Below are 19,897 nucleotides of genomic sequence, written 5' to 3' on the forward strand. Positions count from 1 at the left end.
CTCTCTCCCTCTCCCTGCCCCTCCCCTGCTGGCACTCTGTCTCTGTAAAAGAGCTTAAGTCACATACTTCCCAAAGTCACATAGCTAGTAAATCACACTCAACACTGAGTCTTTAAAGTTTAGTGATCTTTTAGAAACTTTTTCCCAGGAGACTCTTCCTCTCCTTAAAAGTTATTATCTGTTGGATTATTCATTTTAAGGATCACTGTTTTTAAGCAGGTGGCAATCTTATTAATCCTTTTTTCTCTCCTTCCTACTTCTCTATGGGCCTCTTGTGAGAAACACCTGTTTGTACCAGGTGGTAACCATAACCATACATTATAGTAGCCCCTCCCCACCCCCTTATCAGCAGGGAATACGCCTAAGACTCCAGTCAATGCCTGACACTGAGACAGTACTGAACCCTACACATAGTATGTTTTTTCCTATATGTACAAAAGATAAAATTTATAAATTAGTCACAGTAGGAGATTAACAATAAAGTAGGACAATTTTAACAATATACTGTAATAAGTTATGCAAATGTGGTTTCTCTCAAAATATGTTGTACCTTTCCTCTTGTGATGATGTGAGAGGATAAAGTGCCAACATGATGAAAGTGAGCTGCATGACAAGGGCATTGTGATGGGAGTCACACTGTCAGAAGGATCATCTGCTTCCTGACCACAGCTGACCACAGGCAGTGATTGATTGCTCAGAAAGTGAGACCACAGATAATGGGAGACTACTATATTTTGAGTTTGAATAACCCTTTGAATAGTGATTATCATGTATTCACAGACAGGTTATGTTTGCAGTAGGGTAAAAACTCTGGGTTTCTTGGCTCCCCCTCAGAGACCAATCCAGTATCGGGAAAGGGAATGGGGGCATAATTCAGTTTAACAAGCCTCCCAGGTGGTCAGATTACAGATGACATCACAAGCCTAAATATGTAGAGTGTTGTCCAGGGTCACAAAATCCTTAATGGTGCTTTGGAGCCTATATTTTACATACATAGTATAATATACAAGCTTCAATTTGTTGAGTCCCACTATTTTAAAACAAAGAAGCCATACAATTCACACTCACCTTTAGATGGGTATCCATCCTAATTTTTCCTTTTAGTTCTGCTTTATTTCTATAGTAATTTTCGTATCAGTGCAAAGTGCTAGCCTTTAACAGTTTTTCAGTTTAATCTTGCTCTACTCCCAATTCACACCTTCCCTAGAAGGTTTTATATGGCTCCTGGTGGGAAGCTGGTGTTAAAACAGGCATGCAATAGTGGATATCTATTTAAACTGAGATATTTTTATAACCAGTGTGGAAATGAACCATCATAAACATGTCTTTGAATATTTTACAACTGGTAGTTTCCCAATCCTGCCAGATCAAGATTACCTGTGGACTGATTTCAGCCTGGGCTGGGGCCACCTCTGTATTGAAACATCCCATGTGACTTTTACGAATAGGTAAATTTAGAAAACAGACATGGTACTACTATTTTTCTCCTCCAGTGCCAAAGTAGCCACTCACAAGGGAAACATAAATCATTACAGTAATCACTAACAAATGCTTAACCCCAGAAATATTCACTTTAGGTTCTCTTTAAATAAAAGCACTCACGTGGCTTAAAATCAAAATAACTCATAGCCACTGTCATTTAAAATTAAGAGGAAGGGTTCTGGGGGCGCCTGGGTGGCTCGGTCGGTTAAACATCCAACTTCAGCTCAGGTCACCATCTTGCAGTTTGAGAGTTTGAGCCCCACATCGGGCTGTGTTAACAGCTCGGAGCCCAGAGCCTGCTTCAAATTCTGTGTCTCTCTCTGCTCTTCCCCTACTCACATTCTGTCTCTTTCTCAAAAATAAACATTAAAAACTAAAAAAAAAAAAAAAAAAAAAAAAAAAGGATTCCGAAGTCTTCAAATATTAAAGCTTACTCTGTCCATCCCTCAGTGACCCACTGATTATGTGATATACTCCCCTGTATTTGGTCAACCTCCTCATCCCAAAGCAAAATCCTTCCCATTAGTGCTTTCCCATCTCCAGTGAACAGTGTTTGCTTTTCCATAAACAATCCAATTCAACTGGATCTTCCACGTTGCTTTTTTATTTTTGCAAAGATTTTAAGAGGAAGACAGAAGACCTTGTTGTTCATTGTGGTACCTGCCAGTCGCTTAAGTTAATGTAGTGATGGGTCATTTTATTTGTTCATATACACTATAGTTCATCAGTGCCTGAGACAAAGTCATCTCACAGAAGTTAGTACTGGTAAATTCAGTATCTCCTGGGGAAGATTAGGTAAAGTTGAGCCAGAATGTCACTTTATCACTGCTAATTGAAGAAAGCCACAGCTACTCAAAGGTATGACATATGTGTTCACGTTAAAACTAAGACAAGATGAGGAGTGCCAGGGTGACTCAGTCTGTTAGGCATCCGACTTTGGCTCAGGTCATGATCTCGCAGTTTGTGAATCCGAGCCCTGCATCGGGCTCTGTGCTGACAGCTCAGAGCCTGGAGCCCGCTTCCGATTCTGTGTCTCCCTCTCTCTCCCTCTGCCCCTCCCCCAACTCAAGCTCTGTCTCTCTCCAAAATAAAAAGTTTTTTTTAAAACTAAGACGATTACTAGAGAAGGCTCAGTGGAAAATAAGTAATATTGCACCAATGCAAGACAAAATATACTTTATTGTGACAGCAAATGCTCATAGTGCTGCAGATAAGGCAGGCTAGCGGGGATGTGCATGTAATCCAAGGCCAGTATGGAAATGGATGGGAATGAAAGCTGGTTCTTAAAGCTTGAAGATTTATTCCACGGTGAAGGAAAGATCATTTGTGTTCACTTCTCTCAAATGCAGTATTATACACCTACTTCATCAGAGACCTATGCCTCTAACCAAAAGCCCGAAGGCAAAAAAGAGAAACTTAATCTTAACTGTACTCAGAAGTCACTTCTAATACCAATGACAGAAAGATTTTGCTAATTGAGGCAAATATCCTTTCTAGACAAAGACCTAGAGATTGAGCACGCAAACATCCATTCACACATTTTAAATAATTAGCCAATTTTAATGTTATTTATTCCACCAGAAACAAATACTAGAATATCTAGAAATAGTTTGGATAAAGAAACATTTATATTTTAATACTTCATAATGTTGTAAATTTGGGGCTAAAATAACACCCTGAGTCACATTTGATCCCTTTCTGCTTGAAAGGACCAAGTACAGTTTAAATTTCAATAGTTGAACTTCTGAGGGTAGATCTGAGAAAATAATGCTAATGACAGATCTAGTGCTTTGATGAAACTATTAGGTTCTACAGACGTGTCAAAATCAACACAAAACTGAGGACAGGCTGAAAACACTTTGCAAAGCAGTAATTTTAGATAGGCTCCTTCATTTCTCCCCTTCTTTTAAAACAGATGCAGATGAAATGCTTTCTGCATGGATGCACAGACATTCCATTCAACTCTTTTCTTAACGCAGTATTAGGAGTTTAAACAGTATGCTTTAAACAAAGTAATCTCTACACACTCAATTTAGCTTAAGAGATGAAAAGAAACACTACCAGGAAAATTACTTATCAAATACTCTGCTCTTTTAAAAGGTGTTTTTAAAAGCAACACAGGACCAAAAACATCCAACTATCACTTTATTTATATTACTATGCTTAAGTTACATGGAAAAGACAACCAAGCAGTTCTGCCCCATTTCAGGAAAAGTTTCCAATCAACACCAATTACGTGGTGACAAATAACTAGGACTGGTGACATCTTTGGGTCAAGACTGACAAGGAAGGATGGGCTCTGGTGCTACGGTTCATCTCCAACAAGAATATGGCACAATGGCCAGCACAAGCCATACTAACACTGAACCTTTAGCGCTGGTCACAAATTCGGATCTCTTCCCTGAAGCTAGCAAATCAAGTGAAATAACTGGGTTTAAAAAAAATTTTTTTTAAATGAAGCCCAAATAAGTTTAAAAACCATGCTCTTGACACATTTTTCCTTTCAAAATTTACATACAACACACTTTTTCACTCTAATAGCCCAGATTTTTTTCCTCACATAGCCCATCACGTAGCTGCAGATAGACTATTCTGCCTCAAGATGTAAACACAGGGGAAAAAAAATTAACAGCATCTGCATAATATTCTCTCTACACACTGCTGCTGGATGGAAAATTGAAAATTAAAAAAAAAAAAAAGAAAGAAAGAAAGGTTCCATCTTAGATTCTCACAACCTCTTGTTCCGCAGTTCATGAATCCGACCCTGATGCTAAGGTGACAGTGTATGTAAGTAGATTTTTGTTTTCAGTGAAGGAGACCTGGGAAGAGATGGAGTTAGCTCTTTTTCTTCAAGAGTTATCGGATGGTACATGCTCCTCAAAGCCCTCGCTCTCTCGCACTAGAGCGCGCTCCAGGATCACACGGCCCTCCTTATAGCGCTGGCTGTCTTCAGTGGCAAACTCATAGATCCATCCCAGTTTGCTATTGCAGTTCTTGCAGCTCACGTCTCGAACCATGTGGCGGCCAGTGAGCATGACCCGGTCTTGAACTTCACTGTACTGCAGGTTAACTACCTAAGAAACAGGGGAACACAAAATTGCAGAGCCATGTGAGTTGCTGGCCCAAAAAGCACACACTATTGTGGTTGATGCAATGACAGCAACTTGAGAAAAGCAAACAGCAGTTGTTACTTTAGTCAAACCTACCATACCCTTCCCAAGGGCTATTTTTAGAAGCTGCTGGGAAAGGCAAATATCTGGAAATTGCACTGGACATCTAATGCAATCTTGAATTACTATACTATATACTAGTCCTAACCATATTATTCATATACACTAGTTACATTTCTGTGTTGCAGCGAAGAGTCCTCAACTTGGAGTCGTAAAATGTTGGTTTGGATCTAGCTGTCATTATTCACCATTCAACGAGGAGTTCAAATAAGGCTACCAATGTAAAAGAACCTAGTATGCAACTTGTATTCCATAAAAAAGGTTTGCCAAATCTGTTTCTGGAAATACATTTTATATACAAACCGAAAAAGACACCCTAAGCCAACTATAGATCATACATGGCAATACAGTTTTCAAGTGGATTCAAATAATCTGTGAAGAATTTCCAACGATTCTGACCATCCAAAAGTCCTCTACACTTTACTCTTCTGTAAATGGCCAGATAGTAAATATTTCTGGCTTTGAAGGCTATATGATCTTTGTTCTAACTATTTAGCTCTGCTGTTGTAGCACAAAAGCAGCCACAGGCAATACATAAATGAATGAATATATCTGTGTTTCATTATTTACAAAAACAGGCAGCTGGCCTGCCATAGTGTACCAACTCCTGCTCCATCCCTAAATAAAGATCAAGGGGTATACACTATCAATTCTTTGAGAGAAAAGCTTATTTCTAAGTGGAACAGAGGGGTGTCCACAGGGGAAGTTTAGTTGACCTTTTAAGAGCAGTACCTTAGACTAGTTCTGTCTCTTAGCCTAAAAGATTTGGAAATTCAACTCTGCTAGTACACATTAGAGATTTCCAGGAGACAGAATCGGCTCAACCAATTTTAAAGCCAGCCAGAAATAGAGAAGTGGGCAGACTAGTCATTAATTAGTAAATCGGTAAATGCTCTTCCCCTTGGCATGCCATAAGCCACAACATAATCAGAAGGATGACTGGTGAGCATAAATTAGAGCAAGGGAAGTTGGTTAGATGATCTTCATTCAGTTGCACTGTCAAGCTATGAAAGCTTAATGCAGCTATCCCCACATAAGGACAAATCAGTAACATGGGTGTAGTGGCATTTCTACGTTCTTCCACAGTCCATGAAGTCACTACTAAATTCTTACACTGAATGTTTTCTAAAGCAACGGAGACTACTTCTTATTGTAACAGTCTTCAAACTTTCATGGTAAAAAACTCACATTCTAGTAATCCCTTCCTAAGGTCCCAAAGGTAAGCTAGTGGGCACTCATTTGAACATGCAGATTATAGCTCTCATTTCTGGTATCTCCAAACTCTGAGAGGTATTCTAGTACTGCTGTCAAATACATTCACTGAACCCACTTAGGAAATGGAACTGGTCTTCCCACCAACCTTGTTAAAAAGAAATGCTCTGCCAGTGGCGCCTGTGAACCGAGTAGAGATGAGTTCTGAGCGGTTGGTCAGGATTGTATCGCAGTTTGCACAAGAAAACAGACGGGTACCACCAATGTGATCAAGGAAAATTCTGCCCATTTTTATAGCTGAAGTTCTAAAAACCTAGGAGCAAATGGAAAAGCACAAGAAAGCATTATGATTAAAAAAAAAAAAAACTGCTGGTATCTACTTGGTGGGAGTCATTTATACATACATATATATGAGAACCATTTATTCATACATACATAAATTACATATATAAATAAAATATCTACTTTGTAGTAGTACTCCTTTGCAGCACTATTATGGGAAATAGTTGACTCTGTACTAAAGGATCCAAGGTTCATTCACTGAACAAATAAACAGGCAAACCAAGCTAAGAACCGTTTAGAAACAGTGAGCCAAGGAAGCAAACGTGTTTAGGCGAGGCCAGAACAAGATCACTTCTCTCTTGGTTGGTATGAAAAACACAGGAAAAAGTGGAGTATCAAAAACTGAATAAGAAGCAGCACAGGCAGAGATGTCAGAAAGGCTTAGGCTAAGTGTTAAGTGTACATTCTGAGTATGTATAATTTGAGGAAAGACTTGTGGGGCATGAGTGGGATGATTCCAAGAGTAGAAAAAGGGGTGATCAGAAAACGAGAAGAGGGGAGTCTTGGTCCAGAGCATGGGGTGGTTCTGGTCATCAGGTACCTCTACAACCATGGAGGGATGATGGCATTAACATTAGGCTGGAGTCTGTGGAGCACTAGGTGCTTTACTTATTTCAAAATTGTCACAATAACTCTGTGAGGTTATCAGCCCCACTTCATAACTTATCCAAGGTTATTAAGTGATCAAAGGTTACACAGCTTTCAAGTACAGAAAACCATGACTGGAGTGCAGTTCACCCAACCTAAAGCCAAAATTCTTCCACTGCCCTGGCATATGGCTAGGAAAACAAGAACAGAGAAGAAGAGAAAGAGAAGCCATTATTACATAACTTATGTTTAAGAAATCACACTGATTCAATATATCACGGAAGTGCTGAAACACTGGGGGGATGGGGGGGGAGCTTTGAATCCAAATTCCAAAACAAGAATAATCACACTTCAGGATTTCAAAAGTTAGAGAGTGAATATATGCAACTCCTTCAATTTACAGCAATTAATCCCCTTAAACGCTATTTTTTAAAGATCCAGATATAGTCAAGAATACACAACAGCTCTCATTAAAAAAAGAATTTATTCCCAGTGTGGCTTTCAGCTCCTGTGTTTTAAATATTTGTATTACATATATTTTAAATGGCATGCAGAGTTGCTATAGCTGCCACTATGAAAAATAATCTACAATTTATGTTTGTAGTAAGAATCCACTGTCATTTTAAATTTGGGGAAATTTCATTACAAATTAAAAATTCCATTCCTTCTTACATCTGTGAACTTCTTCCTTAGTTATTAGGTGGTCCTAAGGTCATCAGAAAAGTCATTATCACAAAGATCATTACGACTTCCATTAAATATTTTGATATGAAAGTTTAAGAAGAATGAAAAACAAATGGTAAATACAATTAAAATCTGTGGCTAGTGAAAGGAAAACCACTTTAAGCAAACATGCCAATGAATAAACCCTGGGTGAAAATGACACCACTTAAGAAATGGTATTTAACTTTTTGATTACATTTTTGCAAAATGACAACAGAAGGTAAAACTATCCTTTCAGCCTTTAAAATGATAGCTTTCCCTTTTCCAAAGGCTTAAGAACACAGTATTTGTTACATAAAGGTCAGAGGTTGCAAATTTGAGGCCTGCAGGCTGAACTCGTTTGGTGGCATAGGGGACACAGCAGTGAACAAGACAGGCAACCCTTTCCTTACAAAACATATGTCCACTGTGGACATGTTTAATGTGGCCCACACAGTTTATTAATAAAAAACAGCTGGGTCACCATTTAAGACTTGAGAGATTTCTAACGATAGAGCCTGTATTTTTTTTTTTTTTTTAAACAATGGGGAGATTTGGCACATGGGGCACCTGTTCTCATAAGGCAACAATGACTAGAGTTGAGTGGTAGCTGCAACTCCCCTGAGGTCATTCTGTCTGCTCAATCACCACTTTGCATCACATAATTACTTCCCCTGTAAGACATCGGAGTGTATGACTCTTCACATAACCAAAGCATGCAACGGCTTGTGAGCAGGTGATCTGGGTCACGTTTCTTAATACCAGTCATCTACAGAAAGTAATCAACAGCAAGGTTTCCTGTCCTACGTCTTAAGACACAGTGCTGGGATTCTGGATTTCTCTGGAAACTAGTATTTGTGCAGTTCACCCCCTGCTTGGGCTTCTGGGACTCACTACTTTAAGGCCAATTTTTCTCCAAACTTTTAAATATAATATTCATAGTGTAACTTATTTCAACCATAATATAGAAGTATCTAGATGTTTTTGAATTGGCCATGGCAGACACAATGCTGTTGTGGAAAATGTACTGGGCTTCAAAACGAACTCTGCCTATACCCTACATCATTCTATCTTTGATTCAAAATTACAATATAGCTTGACCATTTGCTACTGGCCCTTTATCCTAAATGGGGTAAAGAGATTTAATATGCTTTCTCTTCCCTGCTTCAAATTCAGTCTATTTTTTACTTTTACCCAAGTATTTTTACTGGATTCAATTATATGATTCATTACCAAAACCAAAAATATCTGTGCAGAGTCACTATTTCTAGTTGTGGTTTCCATTTATAGAGTACTATATATGTACACAAAACTGTAAAATGTAGTTCTTATTTGCCAAAAAAGCTAAGTTGGAATGCCATGGAATCTAGCAAAAACCAGCAAAACATCCTTTTCTGTCAAAAGTCTTTAGGAAGTAGAAAAACCTGTGCAGGGTGGGGTCATCAGGTTCTAGGTGTTAAGCCTTAGCTTTGCAGGGCTAGGAACAACCTACTACTGACTCACACTATCCAAATTCTCAAGAGGCTGGTATCAATCACAACGCCACTTTATTATTTAAGGAGGAAGGTCATTAAAAAGCTAAGACGTAACAACTGAATCAGGCTTCTTGGGATCTGGGGAATATATTAAACTCTGCCTTACACCTAGTAATTACTTAGCGTCTACACTGCATGGGACACTGCACTTGGTACTTTACATACCACATTTAATCTTGACTTTTCTTAACTAGGAATTTGTCACCCTCCTAGTTAGAGGAAGAAATGAAGTCCCGACACTGGCCAAGCTGGGGCCTGAATGAAACCTTGCCCCAGTTCTTTTGACTCTCTATTCTCTAGTGACCACTGGGCTGCCAGATTCAGATTTACCATGTACCCTTCCTGCCTCCATGCTGATCCCTCCTAGATTTCCTTTCTTGGTTGGTGGCCAATTCAAATGACACACTCTCCTAAATGAGAAACCCTGGCAACTTCTTAGAAAAATTGCAAAACCAACAGTACTTCCTAAATCACTTTTGGAGGTCTTTCCTCCTTCCCCATCAATGTCTTAATTCAAATTCTCATCCCTCCTAGATAAACCTCTTGTGGCTAGGGACTGTGTTATTACCAAATGCAACATACATTCATGGGTGTCAGTCACTATACTTGTGCTAAACTTAATAGCACTACAAAAATAAGGTCAAAGGCATGTGCTTTAGCCATCTCTAAGAGCTCAAATAGACTACTCCTTCACAAACTTTGAAACTTTTTGTCTGACAGCATATAGCTAATTCTTTTAAGAACCACCCCCCCCCAGATTTTTAAAGGAATAAATTACACACCATAAAATCTAGCCACTGTAAGTGTACAACTGAATGATTTTTAGTAAATTTATAAAGTTATGCCACCACTGCATATCACCACAAACCAGCGTTAGAATATTTCTATCACCTCCCCCAAATTCCCACAAGCCCCTCTTCAATCACAGGCAATCACTGATCTATTTTCTGGTTTTATGTTCAAAATATTTCCCAGATATGCTAAGTCCCTTGCTTACACTTAGAAGAGTCCCCAAAACCCTTCAGCCACATATTTAAAAAAAACCTTAAAACTGAGCTTTCATAGATGACTAACGATTTCTGTGTCAACTGTAGGGACACCTTATTGTATCTTAACTAGTAAAATGCACACTTTGGTCTCTGTCAGTGTTGAAGTTCAAGTTTATAACCAAAACTAAGGTCAAATGCATCACAGCTAAAGCTTTAAGATGTGTTCTTTCTTTTTAACATTTCAAGCAAAACACAATTTTAATAAGTACTATTCCCCCAGATAATTTAATAAATAAGGTCTCTTTGGTACTCCTTTTCTTAGTTCCAGGTTATTAAAATCCTTAAAAGCTTGAAAGAACTACCAAATGTGGTTGTTTATTGGTAGGCTATTATCAGTTTAACTGAAGTTACTGGAAACTGAGAAGCCAAGTTGAAAATACAAGTGAAATTCATAGATGATCTATAGATCACATTTTAGTAACTGTTTCAATTTCCTTGCCCTTGAATAGCACATTTAGCTACTTAGAATTTCCATTTTCTATTTTAATAGGAGACCCTAGTGAAGCAATCACATTTTTAGAAACTATACCTTTTTAACAGAATTTTTAAAAATTTACACGATTTACAGAACTTGTAAGAGAAAAAAAGAAAGGTTTTTTTCTCTTTGAAAAATCCATGAAAGACATCTCCAGGAATGGATTACAAGTGACTCTTGAACAAAATGGGGGAGAGGGGGATGGTCAGGGATGCCAACCCCCGCCCCCACCTTGCACAGTTGAAAAATCTGCAAATAAGCACAACAATAGTCTATTGTTGACCAGAAGCCTACGGACAACATAAACATAACATAAACCACAGCCAATAACATAAGCATCAAATAACACCTTTTCTATATTAGATGTATTACATACTGTATTTACAATAGAGAACATTAAGAAAACTATGAAAAAATACATCGACAGTATTTATTGAAAAAAAATGCATGTATAAGCAGACTCATCAGTTTAAACTTGTGTTGCTCAAGGTCAACTATGTTAAAAACTAGACAATATGGGGGTGCCTGGGTGGCTCAGTTGCTTAAGTGCCCTACTCTGGATTTTGGCTCAGGTCACGACCTCACAGCTCCAAGCACAGAGCCTGCCTGGGATTCTCTCTCTCTCCCCGCTGCCCACACATACTCTAAAATAAATAAACTTAACGTGTTAGACAATATAGACTATGTAATTTCCTAGTTTGAGGCCAAGTCAATAAAATATATTCCTAAAAATGGCTATTTTTAGGTCAGATTTAAGTTTTGTTTTTAGCAGTTTTAGGTTCACAGCAAAATAAGGCAAGATTTTTGTCTTTCAGAAATGTGTGAAAGGCAGGTTTTGTATGGATAGAAGTTTTCAGCCCCTTTGGAGAACTACCAAGGAGTGCAATTGCTGGATTGTATGGTAGGTTTAGTTTTGTAAGAAACCACTGTGTCTTCCATTTTATATTCCTACCAGCAAGGAATCAAAGTTCCTATTGCTCTACACATCCTTGCCAGCATTTGGTATTGTCAGGGTTCAGGGTTTTGACCATTTTAATAGGTGCGTATTGGTATCTCGTTGTTGTTTTAATTTGCATTTCCCTAATGACATATGACATGGAGCAGCTTTTCATATGCTATTTGCCGTTTTTCAATCAGGTTGTTTTCTTTTTGTTCAGTTTTTAACAGTTCTTGGTATGTTTTGGAGAAATCCTTTATCAGAAGTCTTTGGCAAATATTTGCTCCCAATCTGTGGCTTATCCTCTTACTCTCTTGACATCTTTTGCACAGAAGTTTTTAATTTTAATGAGTTCCAGGTAATCAATTATTTCTTTCATGGATCATGCCTTTGGTGTTGTATTTAAAAAGTCACTGCCATATGCAATACCATCTAGATTTTCTCCTATGTTATCTTCTGTGAGTTTTATAGTTTTACCTTTTACATTTAGGTCTGTGACTGATTTTGAGTTAATTTTTGTGAATGCGTGTACAGTCTGGGTCTAGATTTTTTTTTTGCATGTGGGGGTCCGGTTGTTTTAGCACCATTTATTGAAAATACTATCTTTGCTCTGCTGTATTGCCTTTGCTGCTGTGTCAAATATCAGCTGACGATCTTTACGTGGATCTATTTCTGGGCTCTCTATTCTTTCCCACTGATCTATTTGTCTATTCTTTGGTCAATACCACTGTCTTGATTACTGTAGCTTCATATTAAGTCTTAAAGTCAAGTAGTGTCAGTGTTCTGACTTTATTCTTTTCCTTCAATATTGTCTTGGCTAGTCTTTTGCCTCCTTATAGAAACTTTAGAATCCATTTGTTGATATTCACAAAGGAACTTGTTGCATTGACTCTAAAGTTGGGAAGAACTGGTATCTTGACAACACGGACTCTCTCCATTTATTTCATTCTTGATTTCATTCATCAGAGTTTTGTATTTTCCCTCATACAGATCTTGTCACATTTTGTTAGATTTATACCTAAGTATTTATTTTGGGGTACTAAATACTATTGTTCTTAATTTCAAATTCCACTTGTTCACAGCACATTTCTACACATACATATATATAAATCAGTAACAAATACGGTGTCCTGTTGGTTAGTCTGGCTCATTGCTACATACTTTCCTTAAAAACAGGGGTCAGGCCCTCAGCTGCAGCAACTTCCTACTCAACACATCTCTGAAGGCAAGGGAAATAAATGCAAAAATGAACTACTGGGACCTCATCAAGATAAAAAGCTTCTGTACCGCAAAGGAAACCATCAACAAAACTAAAAGGCAACGGAATGGGAGAAGATATTTGCAAATGACTTATCAGAAAGGGTTAGTACCCAAAATCTATAAAGAACTTACCAAACTTAACACCCAAAAAAACCAAATAATCCAGTGAAGAAATGGGCAGAAGACATGAACAGACACTTCCAAAGAAGACATCGGATGACCAACAGACACATGAGAAGATGCTCAACATCACTCATCATCAGGGAAATACAAATCAAAACCACACTGAGATACCACCTCACACAGGTCAGAGTGGCCAAAATCAACAACTCAGGAAACAGATGTTGGCAAGGATGTGGACAAACGGGAGCCCTCTTGGCACTGTTGGTGGGAATGCAAACTGGTGTAGCTGCTCTGGAAGATAGTATGGAGGTTCCTCAAAAAATTAAAAAGAGAGCTACCCTCTGACCCAACAATAGCACTACTAGGAATTATCCAAAGGATACAGGAGTGGTGATTCATACGGGCACATGTACCCCAATGTTTATAGCAACACTTTCAACAATAGCCAAGTCATGGAAAGAGCCCAAATGTCCACCAACTGATGAGTGGATAAAGAACATGTGGTATGTGTGTGTATATATATATATATATATATATATATATGTATATATATATGTATGTGTATATACACACACACACACACACACACACACACACACACTGGAATACTACTTGGCAATGAGACAGAATGAAATTCTGCCATTTGCAAAAATGTGGATGGAACTGTAGGGTATTATGTTAAGTGAAATAAGTCAGTCAGAGAAAGACAGATACCCTATCATTTAACTCATATGTGTAACTTGAGAAACTTAACAGAAGACCATGGGGAAAGAAGGGGAAAAAATAGTTTCAAACAGAGTGGGAGGGACGCAAACCCATACGAGACTCTTACATACAGAGAACTGAGGGTTGATGGGGGGTGGGGAGAGGGGAAAATGGGTGATGGGCATCGAGGAGAGCACTTGTCGGGATGAGCACTGGGTGTTGTATATAAGAGATGAATCATAGGAATCTACCCCTGAAACCAAGAGCACACTGTATATAACGTATGTCAGCTAACTTGACAATAAATTATACTAAAAAAAATAGTAACAAAAAATAAAACGTAAAAGAAAACAAAACCAAAAAAAAAAAAAAAACCAAAAACCCCAACCAAACAAACAAAAAACAGGGGTCAGGCAACTAAGGCCAGTGGGCAAAATTCAGCTCACCACTTGCTTTTATACCACCCACAAACTAAGGATGGTTTTCACAATTTAAATGGTAAGAAAAAAACAGAAAAATAATCAAAAGATTATTTTGTGACACATGAGAACTATGAAACATTCAAACTTTAATGTCCATAAATAAAGTTTTATTGGGACATAATCACGCACATTTGCTTATACTTGACAGCTGTCTCACCCCAACAGCAGAATTTGAACAGTTATGGCTGAAACCTTATGGCTTGTAAAATTCACAATACTCACTATCTGGCCCCTGACAGAAGGTGTGCTGACCACTGTTAAAAACTCCTTCAGGGGCGCCTGGGTGGCGCAGTCGGTTAAGCGTCCGACTTCAGCCAGGTCACGATCTCGCGGTCCGTGAGTTCGAGCCCCGCGTCAGGCTCTGGGCTGACAGCTCGGAGCCTGGAGCCTGTTTCCGATTCTGTGTCTCCCTCTCTCTCTGCCCCTCCCCCATTCATGCTCTGTCTCTCTCTGTCCCAAAAATAAATAAACGTTGAAAAAAAAAAAAAAAATTAAAAAAAAAAAAAAAAAAAACTCCTTCAGATGGCGAACAGGGTTTTTCACTTAGAAAGCAGATAGTCTTTTTTAATTAAAAAAAAAAAAAAAAAGTAAACTTAGTTGCCACTCAGGGTTAAGGATCAACAGGAGTACCAGACAAGATCAATTTTATCCTGCTCCCCTTTTCTTCAGATTTTTCTAGCTAAAATCTTTAACTTTCTATAATCAGATTAGCTCTAAAAAGATTACAAAAATAAATAATATATTCCTAGCTGCTGCCTTCTTCTCTCCCATTTCCAGGATTTAAATAACGTGGCCCAGATATTTGAATTCTGGAGTCAGACAGCCTGGGTTCACATCTCAGCTCTGCCCCTTGTAAGCTGTGTAAACTTTGCTTCTTCAGCTGTGAAACGGAGACAGCATTACCCATCTCTGAGTTGTGACAATTAAATGGAGAGAATACATTAGGAGAACAGTGCCTGGCACATCATAAATGTTAAACAAAGGTAAATGCAGTAAAACTAGATTTCCTTCTTCCACATTCCCCACCCCAACTTCCCCTTCCTATTAAAGAGGAGAAATCAAAACACAGACTATGAAACAAACAAACTGGCTTCATCTCCTGTTCATCACTGCAAAGCTAAATGATGAGGTGACAGAAATTAAAAGCAGAAGGAAAGTTAGAAACCTTGTGAAGCATCTCAAATTCTCAGTGTCACAGTTCCAGGTCTTAAAATAGGTACACACCCTCCCTGTGGTTAATAATCCAGTTAGGATCCAACCCTGGCAGGCAGAATTCAGCAAAGAAAGCATTTTACTGTCCAACCCTAAAAACTCCAGAGAGAATAGTAAGCACTGATGAGTCTCTAAGGATCCACTGACGGGAAAACCCCCCATTCACAGATAAGATTCTTCCTCAGTAGAGAGATTAGTTTCTTAGGGCATTTCCACAGACCACAGACCACACAATACTGGGACTCCACCTATTGCTGGGCCAGTAAGAGGGGCTTTTCCAATGCCAGAAGATGGTTGGCAAATACAAGGTACAAGGACTCTCTCCAACAGGGAATGGTGTAGGAGCCCAGTACAGAAAGAGCTGAAGAAATCTGCCCTTTTAGAGGAGACTGTGTTTTGCAATAGTTCTGGTAAGATGAAAACATGCTGGAGCATGTTTATCTACTTTTCAGTCTCTCCCGTCTCCAAAACAAAGGAACAAAATCTAAAGACTTTAAATAGTTGACTACTATAGTTAACATTTAATGCTGTTATCTCATCAACTATTTTCATACTGATTTGTGATGGAATTCTACTTAAAAACTACAAGGGAGAAAATACGTTAGGGGCGCCTGGGTGGCGCAGTCGGTTAAGCGTCCGACTTCAGCCAGGTCACGATCTCGCGGGTCCGTGAGTTCGCGCCCCGCGTCAGGCTCTGGGCTGATGGCTCAGAGCCTGGAGCCTGTTTCCGATTCTGTCTCCCTCTCTCTCTGCCCCTCCCCCGTTCATGCTCTGTCTCTCTCTGTCCCTAAAATAAAATAAAATAAAAAAATACGTTAAATTCATAATGTATCATAAAATCAATTTACCAATTTTTGTACAAAATATTTACCAAGCCAAGGTTTCAGGGACAAAAGCAAGCTGTGTTTTCCTCTTGTTAATTCTCTTGCGATACCCGATCAGTTTTCTTTACTGTGTCAAATGATGTTCTAGTGGTGGAATCAGCTCTTCAACTGACAGTAACTTCACTATTTTCGTTCCCGTCCTTCAAATAATGCCTTTGTTGTTGTTGAATGTTTTCCAGGTTTACTATATTTCTATAATACGTATTTAGTCATCACTAGAAAATAGGAGTAGTCATGTAACTCAGTGAGTCAGCTAAACAATCTGAGTTGGTAATCTCCCCAAAACACCCACTGGCAAGACAAATTCAAGATCTCTCCTTTGTTGTGATGCAATACCATGAGTCAAAAAAGCCTCTTATTGGATACACTAGAGTATAAATTAACTGTCTGGTTTCCTGATTCAGGTGTCAAGTTCATGTCATAGCTAAGGTTCATGTCATAGCTAAGGTTCAGTTCCTACATTACCCAGCCATTACTACACAGGATTACCAGAGAAACAGATGATTTCTACAGCCATTCAGGCTCTATAAAACCTAAAGTGATATTCTTGGTGCAAATATACTTAGGACTATGTTCATATCTCATGAATATATTTAGAACTAACTTTCACATCTCGTGAACATATTTAGGACTGTTAGGCCTGTATTGGAGGGTACTGTCTAATTTAACATCTTTTTAGACTTATTTTGGTTTTATTTCCCTTTGCTTTTTAATGGTTTCTAAACCTTTTTCTCTCTCCTACCACTTATGTAGAACAAAAGGCAAGTAAGTCTAAGGAAAAGTCCTTGATAATCCAGACATGTGGTTTAGAAACCACATGTATGTTACCAACCTTACTTTTCTAAAAATCCAACTTCCTTAGTTCCCCTGTACAGAACTAAATAGTTTACTTGAGCACATTTTATCATCTCCCTCTCTCATAGAGAAGATGGTTGCTAGAGATAAACTTCAAAAACAAGTCAACCAGTAGGCCTGCATTGGGCACTGAGCTGGGTGAGAGTATGATAAAGGTAGACATCAGTCTTTCCCAGGAAGTACATTCTACCTGGTGTTCCAGTACCTACCCAGAAAGATAATGGGAGATGGAAAATTCACTGTGTGCCAAATTCCACCAGCTCCACCTTCTCACTATTTGTAAATGGTCCAGGCCTATATTTCCTTCCAGGCCTGGATGTCCCCCAAAGACTCCCGTTTTCCAGGTCGGGGCAATACCGGTCCAGTTCGAAATGCTTCCTACTTGACTCTTACCCATTTTTTTCACTGCCCCGGTTTTTCAACCTCTATAACACTTATTTCGTATTTGACTAACGTTTAAGTTTATATGGTTACTCAATTTCATTTGTTCATGACTTTTTACTAAGTTACAGGCTTCTAGAGAAAAGACCATGAGTTCTTGGTAATTTCCATCTTATCTAATACAGTACATATATGCCATAAACTTTCAGGAAGAGAATACACCTAGACACTTCACATCTGGCACAAATATTTACCCAGGAAACACTTCATGTATTTTGGTTCACCTGTGTGCGAATTCGGCTGCAACACTGTATGCGCGGCTACGCAAAGTGAGCTAATATCCTATTACCCCCCCCCCCCCCCAGTTACTTCACCAGCAAGGCTAATTTTCCAAAAACACAAGATTAGCTAGCCTGAGGTTACTTCAGGTTTTCCATCTGTCAGAGAGACCTGGAATAAAAATCCTCAGATTACCAACAAGGCCCTGTAAACAGAAAAAGTTTAAAAATAAATGAGCTGTACACCTTCCCAGCCTCTCCCTTGAAGGGGGGGGATTAATAAGAGTCAGGATTAAACAGATCTTTGTAGCAGTTCCGTTTTCCAACTCCCGCTGTTCATAATACTCATTGTCTTACCTAGCTGCCTAAAATAAAGGAGCTGCGAGAGCACGCCCACCCTCCAGCCGGCGGCGGGGGCGGAGAAGGGAACCGGGAGGAAGGGCGCGGCCCCCTCCGCCGGCTGCCGGCGACCGCGCGACCCGCCAGCCGCCTGCGGCCCCAGCTGGCCCCAGCTGATTGTGGGCACGTGACGCCGCGGGCCAATCGGGAGGGGCCGACCGAGCGAGGCGGCCTCCTCCCGCACCACAAACACGGGCCGGAAACAGCTGAGCGGGCGGCGGCGCGGGGTCCCGGCCGGCCCGCCGCAGCCCGGGACGCCCGACGGCCGCCCAACAGTCCCACCCCGCCCTCCGCCAACCCGGCGGGGCCACACGCTCGTTCCTGGGGCCAGCCAGCGAGCTGCAGGGCAGGGTGGCCGGCAGTCACCCGGGGGGGCAGACACAAAGCCAACGAGGCCCCCCGCCCGTGCCTAGTGCCGGGCAGCCAGGACAGCGGCCCTTTTTAAAGACGACCCCCGCCCGTTGCCCAGCAGAGCTCGGACTTCACTTCGACGCCGGGGGCGCGGCGAGGCTGCAGAAGAGCAGGCCTCCCGACGACCGCGGCGGCGCGGAACCCCGGCGCGCCCCCGACACTGCGGCGGGGACGCGGCCCGTGGGGGCGGGGCAGCCGGGGCGGGGGAGGTTGCCGGCCAAACTGCCCGCGGAAGGGCCTCCCAGGCTGCGCCGCGGATACTGGCCGGGCGAGAGACTGCGGCAGGAGGGCGCGGGCGCCGAGCGGAGGGGTCGCGGCTGTTGCGGGCGCGCCGGTCGCCCCGGCTGCGCGGCGGGGGCGGGCCGACGGCGGCCGCCGCGCCTGGGCCTCACAAAGAGGAAACAGCCCAGCCCGTCTACCCGCAGCCCCGGCGCCGGGACCCGCCCAGAGGGGTCGAAGGCGGACGCGCTGGGACCCCAGGGGGAGCGCGGCGAGAAAGAGGCACTTCCTGCCAGGGTCCCCCGCCCCGGGCCGATTCCCGAGTGCTTCGAAGCCGTCGACCTGGAGGGCTCCTCAGCCTCCACCGGGCTCCGAGCCCGGCCCCCGCCAACCGCACTCACCCCGAGCGGCTGTGAGATCCGCGGCCGCCGGCGGTTCTTCGCTCCTCAACTGGGATGAAGCCCCTCGGCCACCCGAGTCTCCAGGTTTAGTCAGGCCCTGGCCTTGGCCCCGCCTCTCCCTGGTTGGGCCTCAGCGTCAATCACTCGGCGTAGCTCCGCCCCTCGAACAGTGGGCTCTCCCAGTTGGCCCAGAATGCCCTTCATTTCTAGGCCCCGCCCTCATTCCCGGCACCCTGCCCCTTCCGCTGGGCCCCGCCCCTTTTCTGGTTCACCCTCCCCCACTCCCTCACCCCTCCGCCGCGCTGCCCACCCCTCCCAGAAGCCGCAGATCCTGAGCCAGCTCCCGCAGCTCGCCCCGCCCCTGACTCTACTCCTCGTACTCGTGCAGCCAATCAAAGAGGCTAACTCTGCCCCTTCTCTGGAAGAGGCCAATGTGAAGAGACTTAGGATCCACCTCCTTCCCAGCTGAGAGCACACAACACAGCATCCACGTGAGTCAGCTTCTTAAAGGAGAAGGCTCAGCTTTCTAATTGCGGCAGCTGTAGGACATCGCGCGTCATCGGCGTCACCAGGTGGTAGCTAAGGCCTAGCTTTTTGAGGCCCAGTAATGACAAATGAAAACAACAGGCTGTTTTTCTAGGCAAAGGAGGTACCTAGATAGTTAAAACGTACCGTGTAATTAATTTCCTTGAGACTGCTTACTCTAGTCACTCCTTATAGAGCGCCACCATTTAC

At 41.5% G+C, this 19,897-nt stretch overlaps 1 protein-coding gene across 3 annotated transcripts; it reads right to left on the reverse strand.

The window, feature by feature from the left end:
• Positions 1-2,641: 2,641 nt before the first annotated feature.
• Positions 2,642-19,258, reverse strand: YPEL5 (yippee like 5). 3 transcript variants are annotated; one of them, XM_047068362.1, is made up of 3 exons: positions 19,163-19,258; positions 6,073-6,237; positions 2,642-4,556 (listed from the first exon to the last, which is right to left on the reverse strand). In XM_047068362.1, the coding sequence occupies exons 2-3, from the start codon at positions 6,211-6,213 to the stop codon at positions 4,332-4,334; spliced, it is 366 nt and encodes a 121-aa protein (XP_046924318.1). In that variant the 5' UTR covers positions 6,214-6,237; positions 19,163-19,258; the 3' UTR covers positions 2,642-4,331. The 3 variants fall into 3 exon arrangements, with proteins under 3 accessions (XP_046924318.1, XP_046924319.1, XP_046924320.1); XM_047068363.1 differs by lacking the exon at positions 19,163-19,258 and adding an exon at positions 18,090-18,188; XM_047068364.1 differs by lacking the exon at positions 19,163-19,258 and adding an exon at positions 16,206-16,398.
• Between the last annotated feature and the right edge of the window lie 639 nt (positions 19,259-19,897).

The sequence above is a fragment of the Lynx rufus genome, unplaced genomic scaffold (assembly GCF_022079265.1).
Source record: "Lynx rufus isolate CCGP_SWC_20201006 ecotype Redwood Valley unplaced genomic scaffold, mLynRuf1.p SCAF_8, whole genome shotgun sequence".
NCBI lineage: Eukaryota > Metazoa > Chordata > Mammalia > Carnivora > Felidae > Lynx > Lynx rufus.

Coding starts and splice junctions, on each gene's coding strand:
- YPEL5 (XM_047068362.1), bottom strand. CDS start 6,213: ATGGGCAGAATTTTCCTTGATCACATTGGTGGTACCCGTCTGTTTTCT. Junction 4,557..6,072: donor GAGCATTTCTTTTTAACAAG/GTTGGTGGGAAG, acceptor CCTGTTTCTTAG/GTAGTTAACCTGCAGTACAG.